The sequence below is a fragment of the Lithobates pipiens genome, unplaced genomic scaffold (assembly GCF_037356315.1).
Source record: "Lithobates pipiens isolate NorthernLeopardFrog02 unplaced genomic scaffold, aLitPip1_a1.2 Scaffold_19, whole genome shotgun sequence".
In the NCBI taxonomy this organism is placed as follows: Eukaryota; Metazoa; Chordata; class Amphibia; order Anura; family Ranidae; genus Lithobates; species Lithobates pipiens.
The window spans coordinates 55,647,104-55,660,788 of NW_027507764.1; the positions used below are offsets into that span (position 1 = coordinate 55,647,104).

Consider the following 13,685-nt stretch of genomic DNA (forward strand, 5'->3'; position numbering starts at 1 on the left):
AGTATTCATATTCTATATAAAATATATTAAATGATGTGTGATATAGATAGATAGATAGATAGATAGAGATATATATATCTATCTCTATATATCTATATATCTATATCTCTATCTATCGCCCCCCTTAACCACTTCAATACCGGGCACTTTGCCCCCTTCTTGCCCAGGCAAATTTTCAGCTTTCAGAGCTGTCGCTGTTTAAATGTGCAGTCATGCTACGCTTTTTATCATTTTGTTCCCACAAATAGAGCTTTCTTTCGGTGATATTTGATCACCTCTGGGGTTTTTCTTTCTTGCTAAACAAATAAAAAGACCGAAAATTTTGAAACTTTTTTTTTTCTTCATTTCTGTTATAAAATGTTGTAAATAAGTATGTTTTCTCATTCACTGATGAGGCGGCACCATTTGTGGGCACTGATTGGCATCCCTGGTGGTTCTGGATGGGCATCCTGGGGAGGGGGGCTGCGCTGATAATCAGCACAGACACCCCCCCCCCCCCCCCCAACAGAGCACCTGATCGGCTCTCCTCTACTTACATCTGTCAGACGCGAGTGAGGAAGAGCCGATGCACGGCTCTTCCTGTTTACATTGTGATGAGCTGTGATTGGACACACAGCTGATCACATGGTAAAGAGTGTCCGTCAGACTCTTTACCAAGATCGGTGTTGCGTTGTCAGACTGACATGCCGCACCACTGATCGTTGTGCAGTGCTGCCCCGCAGATGCGTGGCGACTTGTTATTCTGACCACGTCATACGACATCTGTTCAGGATAACGGAACCGCTTTGCCGAAATCGTATTGCTGTATGGTGGGCGGGAAGTGGTTAAAATCCCTTTTTGTTGCTTTGCAGCCTGAAATGAAGACGCACTGTTTTTGTTTTATCCAACTGTATTTACTTGTTGCATCCAAGTGAAAGATAGAATGCCAACATGTCAGAGGTGGGGGGGGGGGGGGGGGAATCAAAAACAGAATCACTGTGTTGGAAAAAGGATCTCCCCTTTATGTCAGTATTTTATTGGACCACCTTTTGTTTTAATGATAACCTTTAGGGCACTTTCACACTGGCAGCACCTGGGCATCGTCGGTAAAGTGCTGCTATTTTTACTGTTGTTTTTGCGGCGCTTTTTGGCCGCGGGGAGGGGGGCGGGGGTTGGGCGCTTTTGACCCCTGCTAACAGCCGAAAAAGGGTTGAAAGCGCCCACAAAGCACCGCTGCATAGTTGCTTTGCCAGAGCTGCCCATTGATTTCAATGGGCAGGGGTGCTTTAGGAGCGGTGTATTCATAATTATTATTATTATTATTTTTTTTTTTTAAGCATCCGGCCAGCGCACCGCTCCAGTGTGAAAGCACTCGGGCTAAACGGTGTACTGTGTCAGCCATGATTAAGGCCTGATAGCCAAAACACATTTTTTTGGCTGTTCACATGCAATAAAAAAAAAAGTTTTAGCCGACTTTCATGGCACCATTCTTTTCTTTTCTTACCCGTTTTTGCATGGAGTGTACCGAGTTGTACCCACATTTAGGGCCCTGTTGATTCGTGGACGAAGGTTCTGAATGCAGGTCTTCTGCTTTTATCCCTGAATGCATTTGGTGCCGCGTTCAGTTCCATAAAACTGCAGCCTGCCATAAATTTTGCCAGGCTGCCTGCACTAGGCCTGGGCGCTGCACCTGTCCCTTGTAGGTGCACTAACGTGCCAGGAGGGATGTACTGCTCCTAGAAGGCACCATGTGCAAGTCAGTAATAGCAGCTCCTATTTTACTTCCCTGGCAGGTTATCTTAACTTTTTTGTATAATTGATTTGCCCCCCTTTTAAATTTCATGTGTTTTTTTGTTTTTTTCAGGTACATCCAGAGTTTGATGGAACTAATAGAATTTGTGGAAAAGTGCCCAGATGACCAGAGGGTTCTGTCTGAGTAAGTGTCTTGTTTTTGTAAATTAAGACTAAGTTGTTTGTTACGTTGTCACCGCCGGAGGCACAGGAGATTAAATGTCACTTTGTCACAAGAATGTACCAATCCGCAGAGTGATTGGATCAGTTCAGAAAGAGAGAGTTGAGTGTTTACACAATAAGACAGACTTGTTTCTATGTAGCCTCATGCTTCCTGTTTTTCCCCAAGGCGGTGTCATATGAAAGGTAGGAAGGGGGTTGTGGAAAGCCAAGTTCATGGTACTGACAAAGGGTAATCCATGACCTTTCTCAGTGTCAGGAAGACACTGATTCTAAATCCCTATTTTTTTGTTTGTTTGTTTTGTGTTTTTGGTTTTATTTTGTTTTTTGTTTTATTTTGTGTTTTTTGTTTTATTTTGTGTTTTTTGTTTTATTTTGTGTTTTTGTTTTGTATTTAGTTTTATTTATTTTTTTCATATTTATTTTTTATTTTTTGTGTTCTTGATATTTAATTTGTCCTTTTGCTATTACACACTATGCAGCCAATATGACAAACTGTATTTGGACCAATGCTGGGACTGCCTGCATTTCATGACTTGTGAGCAGACTCGCTGCCGCCTCAAAGAGCTTTTGATCAGAAGGGAGCAGCTGAAAAGGTGGACGTTAGAGCTGCACGATTCTGGCCAAAATGAGAATCACAATTTCTTTGCTTAGTATAAAAAGATCACGATTCTCGCAACGTAAAATCTTTCACATTATACCAAAAAAATGGGCTACCTTTACTGTTACTGGTTAGTTTTTTTTTATTTATTTATTTTTTTAATTCATGAAAGTAATTATTTCAAAAGAAATTTTGCATTTGAAAGACCTGTGTGCAAATACAGTGTGACATAAAATATTGCAACAACCACCATTTTATTCTCTAGGATGCCTACTAAAAATATATATGTGTGTGTGTGTGTATATGAATATATATATATATATATATATATATATATATATATATATATATATATATATATATATATAATGTGTTTGGAGGTTCCAATTACTTTTCTAGCAAAGAAAATGATTGATTTTAACTTGAAACCAACAAATGTCAGAAAAAGATTTAGTGTTTTAAGTGGTTAAACTTTTTTCACTTGCACACAAAGTCTATTCCATTGACAAATTGTTACAATGTTTATACTTCAGTTCAACTGATAAAGAATGTTTTGATTCTTGGCAGACTGCGAGTTTTTTCTCTTCCTTTCTTTTGAAGGCTGTGGCTTCAGAAGAGCAGAGAAAATTCTTTGCACTTTAGTCAAGATCGCGATAATTCTTGACGATAATTGTGCAGCTCTAGTGGACGTGCTTGCAGTCTGTTAGGGTAGAAGGGAGGTTGCAGAAGATGGGAGAGCTTGCAGTCCTCTAGGATAGAAGGAAGGATACAGAGCTTGCAATCTATTGGGTTACATGTGAGTGATAATGAAGATGGAGGGTAAAAGGATGATTCAAAAGGTGGGAGAGTACAAACTATTGGGGTATCGGGAGGACACAGAAGGGGAAAGAGTTCGCAATTCATTGGGGTATAATGGTTCAAAATATGATAAAACCTGCTATCTGTTTAACCACTTGCTTACTGGACACTTTTACCCCCTTCCTGCCCAGGCCAATTGTCAGCTTTAAGGCCCCTTTCACACTGGGGCGGTTTTCAGGCGCTACAGCGCTAAAAATAGCGCCTGTGTAACGCCTGAAAAAACCGGCCCCTTTCATTGTGGTGCGCTAGCAGGACGGTGAAAAAAGTCCTGCTGGCCGCATCTTTGGAGCGGTGTATTCACCGCTCCTAAACCGCCCCTACCCATTGCGTGCGGTTTTAACCCTTTTTCAGCCGCTAGCGGGGGTTAAAACGCCCCGCTAGCAGCCGCATACCGCCGCTAAAACGACGGTAAAGCGGCGCTAAAAATAGCGACGCTTTACCGCCGACGCCCGCACCGCCCCAGTGTGAAAGGGGCCTAAGTGTTCTCACATTTTGAATGACAATTGCGCAGTCATGCTACACTTTACCTGTATGAAATTGTTATCACTTTTTCTTCACACAAATAGAGCTTTCTTTTGGTGGTATTTAATCACCACCTTAAAAACATTTTGGAAAACATTTTTTTTTTTTTTTACATAGTGTGCACAGTTACCGGCTCTCCTCTCCTCAGGCTGTCAGCACGAGGAATGGATTTTTGATAACTGGCTTGCATTTACATTGTGATCAGCTGCCATTGGACACAGCTTATCACGCGGTAAAGGGCCCCTTTACCCCAATCTGTGACCAGCAAAGGATACAGCAGTAACAGAGCGTGCCACAAGGGGTGTGTGGGCAGTGCAATCACAGGAGGACGCCCTCCTGGCAAAGTGTAGCCCGTGCTGTAGCCGGCTTTCTACTATAGCACTGGCAGGAACCGGTTAAATTTCTAAAGGCTGAAGGTTTTTTACGTTCATATATTCTATGCCCACCAGTGTGCAGCTCCACACCAGCTCCCCCTAATACTTTCCTAAGCCCGATCTCGATACAGCAATGTGCACAAGAGGGGCTGTTGTCCCAGCTCTCTCCCTGCTCATTGGCTCAGACACAGCAGCGGGAGCTATTGGCTGTCACTGTTAATCACAGCCAGTGAGGGGGTAGCGGGGCTGAGCCCCGTTCTGTTTGTCAATAGATACACACAGCAGGGCTTGGGAGAGAGTACACACTCGTGCCCCCATAGTAAGCAGCCTGCTATGGAGGCACTGAGCAGGGGGAGGAGCCTAGTGCACCTGCAGACCCGTGAAATTTCCTTTTAGTATCTCTTTAAGGGAGGAAATGGAAGGTGAGAAGTTAACAATAATTTATAGTATAAGTGAGGATACAGAAGCTTATAGTCTATTGGGTATAAAGAGGATTCAAAAGGCAAACTGGATCACAATCGTATAGGACCATTCAAAAGAAGGAAGAACTTGCAAACTGTTGGGGTCTAAAGGAGGATACAGAAGGTGGAAGAGCTTCGAATTTATTGGGGGTATACGGAGGATTTAAAAGGCAGAAGAGTTTAAAATGTACTGCAGTATGAGGAGGATACAGAAGGTGAAGGAGTTTACAGTCTATTAGAATATGTGGAGGATTCAGAAGGTGCAAACATGAAAGTGTTTGTAAAGCCCTAAGGTATTTCACCTTCATGAATTCTATGCATGAAGGAGAAAAACCTTCTTTGTGCAGCTCCCCCCAGACCACCCCCTCCTTCTGATCGGAGCCCATACCAATCCAGCCATGTGCATGAGCCCAGAGAGAGGCTCAAGTCATATGTTCTCCTCATTGGACATATTAGTAGCAGCAGGAGCTATTGGCTCCCGCTGCTGTCAATCAACTCCTGTGATACGGGAGGGTGGATTGGGGCCGGGTCCCACTGTCTGTGTCAATGGATGCAGCAACAGGACTCGTGTGCGCTCCTGCACAGATGACCCCAGGGAAACCGGCTTTTCGTGGGGGGGCACCCGATGAAGAGGGCTGGAGTGCCCATGGGGACCCCAGAAGGAGGATCGGGGCTGCTCTGTGCAAAACAATTGCACAGAGCAGGTAAGTTTGGAATGTTTGTTCTTTTCATGAAAGAAGGAAGGTTTACAACCACTTTAAAATATAACTGAAGGCAAAACTTTTATTTTTGGATAGAGTGGAGAGGGTTTAGAGCCCCTGTCAGTTGTTTTTATTTTATTTTTTTATTGCTGTCTGTCCCCATTAGGGAAATCCACCCTCTTTATTTGTCCTTTTTTACCATTATTATTGAAAGTGAAAGTAAAAACCCCAAATCTTGGGTTGTCCACAGAAAAGTTCCAATTTATTACGGCATAAAGAAGTCTCTCATCTCTAAATGTTAAACGGCTGCTATCTAAAATTCTTGTTATAAAATTCCACTAAATGCGAACGTTTCACCTCCCAGTTTTACAGAGACTTTGGTCCACATCCGGAACCGGCACAACAACGTTGTCCCCACAATGGCCCAAGGGGTTATCGAATACAAAGAAGCCTTCGGGGTGGATCCCGTGACCAATCAGAACGTCCAGTACTTCCTAGACCGTTTCTACATGAGCCGAATCTCCATCAGGATGTTAATTAACCAACACAGTAAGGATCTGTTCTTTGTCCGGAGATCACTGCTGACCTAGTTTCCCAGCGGCACATTTGATCGATTGCCCTGTATTGTAGATGGAAAAATTGACTTTTTGTTTCCATCGAGGCACATGTCCAATGTTCCTGTTTAGTAGAGCACACTACTTGTGAAGCCCAACTCCGGTAATGGGACAGAATCTGCCCTTGTGGGGACTCTCTGCAAGGGTAACCACTCGTTATGTCTGGGGGTGCAGGAATAAGGAGCGGAGAGCCACCAATCTAAGGCCGGTCCAGCTGTGGTCTCACTGCAGAGTTTTTTTTTTTTTTTTCTAATTATATAAACCAGTTAAATGAAATTTGTTTTATGATACTTTAATTGCTTACCTAGTTTTCTTTAGAGCTGCATATCTCTGTATAAATGTAGTGTAGCGGCTTGCTACATATTGAAGAACCCGGTATCTCAGGATGGGGTTGAATTGCAATTTAACCACATCATGGTAGTTATGTCTTCTTTTGCTTTACTGAAGAGCTACAGTATGAGGCCGCATGCTGTAGTTTAGATATTGCCTTCCAAATCTTTTTTATTTATTTTTTTTTATTGCTTGCAGCTTGCCTGAAACGTTCCCAGACTACTGAATCACAGCACAATCACAACCCATGATTCTGCTTTGCAGACATGAATCTATGGCAATGATCTTTACTGACTGTGCTAAGGGGCAGGAAAATCCATCTCTTGCTAAGTCGTTGGTTTGTGTGTGTGTATATGTATGTATGTATAATATATATATGTATAATATATATATATATATATATATATATATATATATATAATTTTATCTTTATGCTGTGTTCCAGAATTGCCTAAATTTTACAGTGAAAGCTCCCTCTTTCCTTAACCACTTGACCTCCAGAAGATTCCCCCCCCCCCCCCCTTCATGACCAAGCCATTTTTTTGCTATATGGCACTGCGTTATTTTAACTGACAATTGGGTGGTCGTGCAACGAACTTGGCCTAGGCAGTCAAAACAGGAAGTTCTCTAACCCCCCCCAGCAGACTTCTAGGACGCTGACAGGTCCCAGAAGACTGCATCCCCCATTCACGATGCGCAGCTCTGCTCGTCGCATGCGCAGTGGGCACCTGGCTGCCCAAAGTGAAGATGCCAGGGACCAAAGACCGTGGGTGAGACCAACTGCTGGATCATGGGACAGGAGAGTGCCCGTTTTTTAAAAAGTCAGCAGCTACAGCTTTTGTAGCTGCCGCCTTTTATTCTTGCATGCCCTTTACCATATAGAACCCATTGTATCTCTCTATTTGTATTTTTAATATATATATATATATATATATATATATATATATATATATATAATTAGCCTAGTTGCTTCCAAATCAGATTAAAGGCTGTGCTAGAAGCTTAAATCTGATTGGTGGGGAAATGGCATCAGTGCTTTGTAGGAACACGTTAATATTCTGGGCCCTTATCACGTCAGATTGTAAAGTTCTGCAAAACAACTTTATCATGTTGGAGTGTTTCTAAGACTAGGCATAGTACAGAGTTTAATCACCTTGTTTTCAGCTAAAAGTGCATATCTCATATCCTTCTAGGAAACCCTGGGGGTGGCTTTATTGCTTAGTAGTAGCTTTTTATTTTCCTGTCTGGTTCTGCATCCAAAACAAGTCAAGGTATAAGGCAGTTCTATTTTGTGTTTTGATATATATTGATCATTCATAAACTCCTTGATTTTTGTAAAGAGCCTTTTTGACTTTATGAACTGTCACTATATTTAATAAATCTAATGAAGGCAACCTTGTTCATGGATTGTTTAGCTGACTTTGTGGTGTTTAACCACATGACCTCTGGAAGATTTACCCCCCACCCCCTTCATGACCAGGCCATTTTTTGCGATACGGCACTGCGTTACTTTAACTCATAATTGCACATTCATGCAACACTTTACCCAAATAACGTGTATGGTCTTTTCCCACAAATAGAGCTTTCTTTTGGTGGTACTTGATCACCTTTGAGTTTATTTTTTCGTGCCATAAATAAAAAAAGACCAATTAAAAAAAACAAAGAAAATATTTTTTACTTTCTGCTACAAAACATATCCAATTTTTTTTATTTATTATTTTATTTTTTTTAAATCCAATTCCTTCACTTTAGGCCAACGTATATTCTGTCTGCTACATGTTTGTGGTAAAAAAAAATCCCAATAAGCTTGTATTGTTTGGTTTACGCAAAAGTAATAGCACCTACAAACTTTGGTGTGTATATACTGGAATTTTCATTTAATTTTTTTAGTAATAATGGAGGTGTTCAGTGACTTAGTGGGACTGCGATATTGGGGCAAGCTGGTCCTACTGGACCACCTGACCACCTAGACCACTTTTTGACACACAATAGGCACGGTCACTGTACTAATGACAATGGCTGGAAAGGGGTTAAAAGTCAGGGGTGCTCAAAGGGTTAAAGCGGAGGTAAACCCATTGATATAACAGTATCTTAAGACGGTTACATTCCTGGCATGCCGGGAAGGCTAACTGTCACATTGGTGTGCTCTCAACCAAATTGTCAAGCCATCCAATGATTGGTGTCCTAAATGATCACATGTGCAGCATCATGGCAGTTGAAGATTAAACAGCCCAAGATGGCAGCTTCCTTAGCTGAAAACTATAGGAGGGTTTACTTCCGCTTTATCTGTGCCTAGCTAGTGTTTTGGTGTACTGTGTGTGTGTGTGTGTGCAGTACTTTTATTAAGGGAAGCAATGGATTTTAGTCCCTGCTTGGTAAGAAAATCCATTGCTTCCCCGCTGAAAGGACAGTGCTCTGCCTTGTTTACATAGGCAGGGTTCTGCCCTCTGAATTCCTGATGATTGGCAGGCGCCGGTGGTCATCTATCGGCCGATGCCCATTGATCGGCATCCGCTGTGTTTAATTTTACAGCACAGCCAGGTTGCCGGCGGGTTCACGCGCCTCCTATCCGGAAGAGCCAGATCGCGTACCTAGTACATGATCTGGCGTAGGAGAGCCGCCTTACTGCCGTATATGTATGTTATACGCTCGGCAAGTGATTAAAGCAGAACTAAAGTTTGCAAATACTTTGGCTCCATCCATGAGCTCCCTTTGCAGTAGCCAACATCTCTTCTCTTCTTTTTGGTGCATGGTCTTCAGCCATATTGATTGGCTGGGATGGTGTAACTCATGCGTAAATACTGGCCTCCGCTTATTGGTGCAATGTCTGTGAGCTCCCTTCCCAGTGCCAGTCTTATCCCTGGATAAGGTGACATAACTTTCACCCATGCTAATAGGAATTGCTAATCCTCGGCACCAAGGCGATCTTTTATAAAGATTGCGAACAGGCAAAGTAAGTTTGTTTTATTGCAGAAGAGATCTATCATGTGTCTCCTACAATAAAGAGCCTGTCTGCTTAGTTCCTCTTTAGTAACTGCGCAGAAAGAAATGGTGTGTAATCCTAAACAGCCAATCACATTTCTGGTTCCTGACTTTTTGGAGCTTTTAGTTGCACAGGAACCCTTGTATTGGTCCTACTGGACCAGCTGACCACCTAGATCAGTGATGACGAACGTTGGCACCCCAGATGTTTTGGAGCTAGATTTCCCATGATGCTCTTGCACTCTGCAGTGTAGTTGAGCATCATGGGAAATTGAATTCCCAAACATCTGGGGTGCCAAGGTTCATCATCGCTGATCTAAATTATTTTTGTTGTATGTATCCACTCCTCAGAACCGTGAAATGATTCCGGATTGCTGTTGCAGTCTGCACTTTAGACAGCGATTTATTTATTTTTTGTCTTGTTTACATAAATATATGTTTGCCACCCTAACTGTGTTCATTCATTGTTTTAGCTCTTCTTTTTGATGGTGGAACCAACCCTGCCCACCCAAAACACATCGGAAGTATTGACCCCAACTGCGAAGTAGTGGAAGTTGTGCATGGTAAGTAAAGCCGACTCGTGTTCCTGTGTTTAAATCGCAGTGCAACAAAGATGGAAAAATATGAAAACAATGAATTCGTTAGCCAACAATACAATTAAAGGATACAAAAATACAAATCCTGGTTGAGGACATGCATATATATGCAGATAATTGGGGATAATTTCTCTAAAGCTGAACTCCAGTCAGCCTTTAAAAAAAAAAAAAACCTTTGTTGCTGGAGACCTAATACTGCTAATTTCTGAATTTCCTGTAATTTGTAAAAGTCATTTCAGTAATTGATTTATGGTGCTCTTGTGTTTTTCAGATGCCTTCGAGAATGCCAAAATGCTCTGTGAGCAGTATTATCTGGCTTCTCCTGATCTACAAATAAAACAGGCAAATGGTAAGTTGAATTGTCAAAGCAAAAAATAGGAATTAAAATATAATTGTGGGTCTACTGTGAGGAACCAGGCTGCTGCTGTCTCAATGAACTCTTATCAAAGGGGGTCTTAGGATATGTATTTTAAAGCTGAACTCTCAAGCCAGATTACTCCCAACACATTTGAGACATACAGACACAATGTATTTGTATGTATGTGCAGAGAGGTTTTTTTTTTTTCAGCAGGAAAGCCGTTCTGGCACATCTAGCATTGAGTATATGTAATAGCAAGAGGTACTGGGGTGAGCTGGAGGGTCTATCGTTGCTAGGCGAGGGTCTATTGCTACTGGGGGGTTATTTTGTTGCCCAAGGTCGATTGTTGCAGCAGGGGACTATTGTTTCTGAGGGATCTTATGTTTCTGATGGGGTTCTGTAGTTGCTGGGGGGGGGGGGGGCGGCTGTGTCTATTGTTACTGGCTGCAGGGGGATCCATTTTACTCCTTTCCTACTATTAACAAATTCCATACAAATTATGTAGCACCAAGAAATTATACTTGGTTCTGTAGTCTCTTAAAGGGGCAGTACTGGGTGGTGGGTACGGTTGAAGGCAAGGGTAGGGGGACAGACAACAGGGGTGACTCAAAAAGTGGGAATACCTGCACACTGTGTATATGTATGTGTGTGTGTGTGGCAGCAGCAGCATGTTTCTGAAGTCATCCCCTTACTCTTTCTTCTTGTAGCAGTGTTTAAATTGTTCGACTGACAGCCATAGGTGTGCGCAGCCTACTGCATTAGGGAATGCACCCCAAAGCTCAAACACGCATGCCTTTCTCTGCAGGCTCAGCTACATGGACAGTGAATAAATGGGAAGTGCTGAATGGCTTCCTGTTCATTCACAAACTGAAGCATAGTAAACAGTTTACTATGCTTCGGTTATGAATGAACACAGTGAGTGTGTTCATTTAGAAAGGGAAGGGGCTGGTAAATTATTTACTAGCCCCTTCCCCTGCTCTCCAGCCTCAATGGAGGAGAGGAGGGAAGCCAGCAGCACTGCGGGGGCAGGTGGGGTCAACATGGGGAAGCCCAGGCAGTAGGGGGAATCTACACTGCACATAGTGATTAGGGTGTGCCCGGGTACACCTGGCACACCACCTGTGCACGCCTATGCTGACAGCACTGTACAGTGCAGAAAACGCCCTGGTTGGCTCACAGTGGTGTCTTTCCTTCTATGGTGTTGTATGGATGATTACAAAAAAGCTGGTGTAAGGACAAAATTCAGGTTCTTCTACAAGATGAATGTAAAATAGTAATTTATTAAATGGTGCTTTCATTTCTGCCTGTAGTTCAGCCTCTATATAAGTCCTTAGTACACGTTTTGGTCACTAGAATTACCCGTGTCCCTGTGCCCGGCCTGCAGCAATACGTTCAATGATGTATGACTGACATATAGAAGAGCTCCAGAATTTCATAGTAGATAAAGTATATGTTTCATATTCTACATAGATTTATATTCTTCATCTTTTATTTTCCAACAGCAAAATCCCCCGACCAGCCTATAAATATGGTGTACGTTCCGTCTCACCTCTACCACATGCTATTTGAGCTTTTTAAGGTAAGGCTGTAATGAGCAATGTTTATATAGGGCACAATATATTTTGAAGTAGATGTATGCTGTTTTTGATTTCTTCACTACTAAAGTGAACCTGTGATTTCCCCATACAGGGGGGAGATTTAGTTCCTTAGATCAATGGTTCTCATCCCTATCCTCAAGTACCCCCAACACGCCATGTTTGCAGGTTTTCCTTTATCTTACACAGCTACTTTAAATCCGAGTCAATGGCTTGGTATTTTGGACAGCTATTTTATCTAAGAAATTCCAAAAACATGGCCTGTTGGGGGTACTTGAGGACTGGTTTGAGAACCACTGCCTTAGCTGGCTCTTCTCCTCTTTGTAATTTTTTTTCCCCTTTCCATCTCTTCGTTCACTGGTCAGGAGTGAAACGGAAGACCTGTTAAAGCCCAGACTTAAAATTATCCCTTGCAGTGGGGCTGTGCCTGCTTTGCAAGGGTTAAAGTCATTCTAAAGACTAAAGTTATTATTATTTTTTTTTTAAATGCATGAAGGTAAAAAAAAGTCAGTATTTAGCCACCCCCCCCCCCAGCTCCCCCTAATGCTTACCTGAGCCCCATCTTGATCCAGCAATGGGCATGAGAGCATATGCTCTTCCAGCTCTCTGCCTCATCAATAGCTCAAAGACTGCAGCAGGAGCCATTTGCTCCTGCTGCTGTCAATTATTTTTTATTTCAGTTACTTATTGCGCCATAAATTTACGCAGCGCTTTACATATACATTGTACATTCACATCAGTTCACAAATACAACCAGTGATGAGGTAGCGCGGGGTGGGGCCCATTCAAGCAGCTTGCTATGGGGCCACTCAGCAAGGGGAGAGGAGCCAGGAATGCTGACGGGACCCCAGAAGAGAAGGATCGGGGGGTCCTGGGCTCAATCTAACGTGCACAAGAGTAACTGCTCTCCCGGCTCTCTGCCTCCTCATTGGCTCAGACATCAGTGGGAGCCATTGGCTCCCACTGCTGTCAATCACAACGAGTGTTGAAGGAGCAGGGGGTGGGGCCAAGCCCCATTCTGTGTGTCTTATGGACACAAAAGTGGAGCTCGGGAGCGAGTATGCACGGGTGTCCCAGTAGCAAGCAGCTTGCTATTGGGACAATCAGCCGGGGGGGGGGGGGCGGGTAGTCATGAGCGCAGCAGGGGGGACCCCAGAATAGGAGGATCTGAGCTTCTTTGTGAGAAATTATTACACAGAGCCATGTAAATGTGATTTTTCAATTCTAACTGAACTCAACTTAAAATAACTGTCTTAAACAATATAAAAATAAACAAGATAAAATACTTGTATGTATACAATGACATTTCTCATAGTACTCTCTACTGCAGCATTATAATAATTCACTATAACTACACAAACTTCATAAATCATATACCCCCATGTCCAACCTTAAATATAGCAATAATATACATATGCAAAAAAATCTGATTAAAAATGTGTATCATTAGAATGAGGTATCCTTATCCTGGTGTGTTGGCTTTTTAAATGATTTGGTTGGATTGGACCAGGTCTATGGCTAACCTTTGGGCTTGTGTGCTCAGTACATTTACTCCTGCATGCTGGGCCTATCTGTCAGCTGTCGGTGACATTTTCAAGATCCCTCCATATCACGTATCGTCCTTAGAGTAACGCCATCACAATTCACATGCCCTGTCCTGTATCTGGCTGCCTTCAGCTAAATTTAGTGCCTTGGCTTTCATACTTGGCATTTCATAGTGACACAGGCGGGCCAAACCGAGGA

At 42.7% G+C, this 13,685-nt stretch overlaps 1 protein-coding gene across 2 annotated transcripts in view; it reads left to right on the forward strand.

Moving 5' to 3' along the window:
* The window catches only part of PDK4 (pyruvate dehydrogenase kinase 4), a 45,943-nt gene that overhangs the window by 16,692 nt on the left and 15,566 nt on the right, over nt 1-13,685 (forward strand). For both annotated transcript variants that reach the window (XM_077490752.1, XM_077490753.1), the window contains exons 4-8: nt 1,844-1,915; nt 5,832-6,016; nt 9,867-9,956; nt 10,261-10,338; nt 11,850-11,926. In XM_077490752.1, the coding sequence (XP_077346878.1) occupies nt 1,844-1,915; nt 5,832-6,016; nt 9,867-9,956; nt 10,261-10,338; nt 11,850-11,926 (502 nt within the window). The remainder of the gene's footprint in view (nt 1-1,843; nt 1,916-5,831; nt 6,017-9,866; nt 9,957-10,260; nt 10,339-11,849; nt 11,927-13,685) is intronic.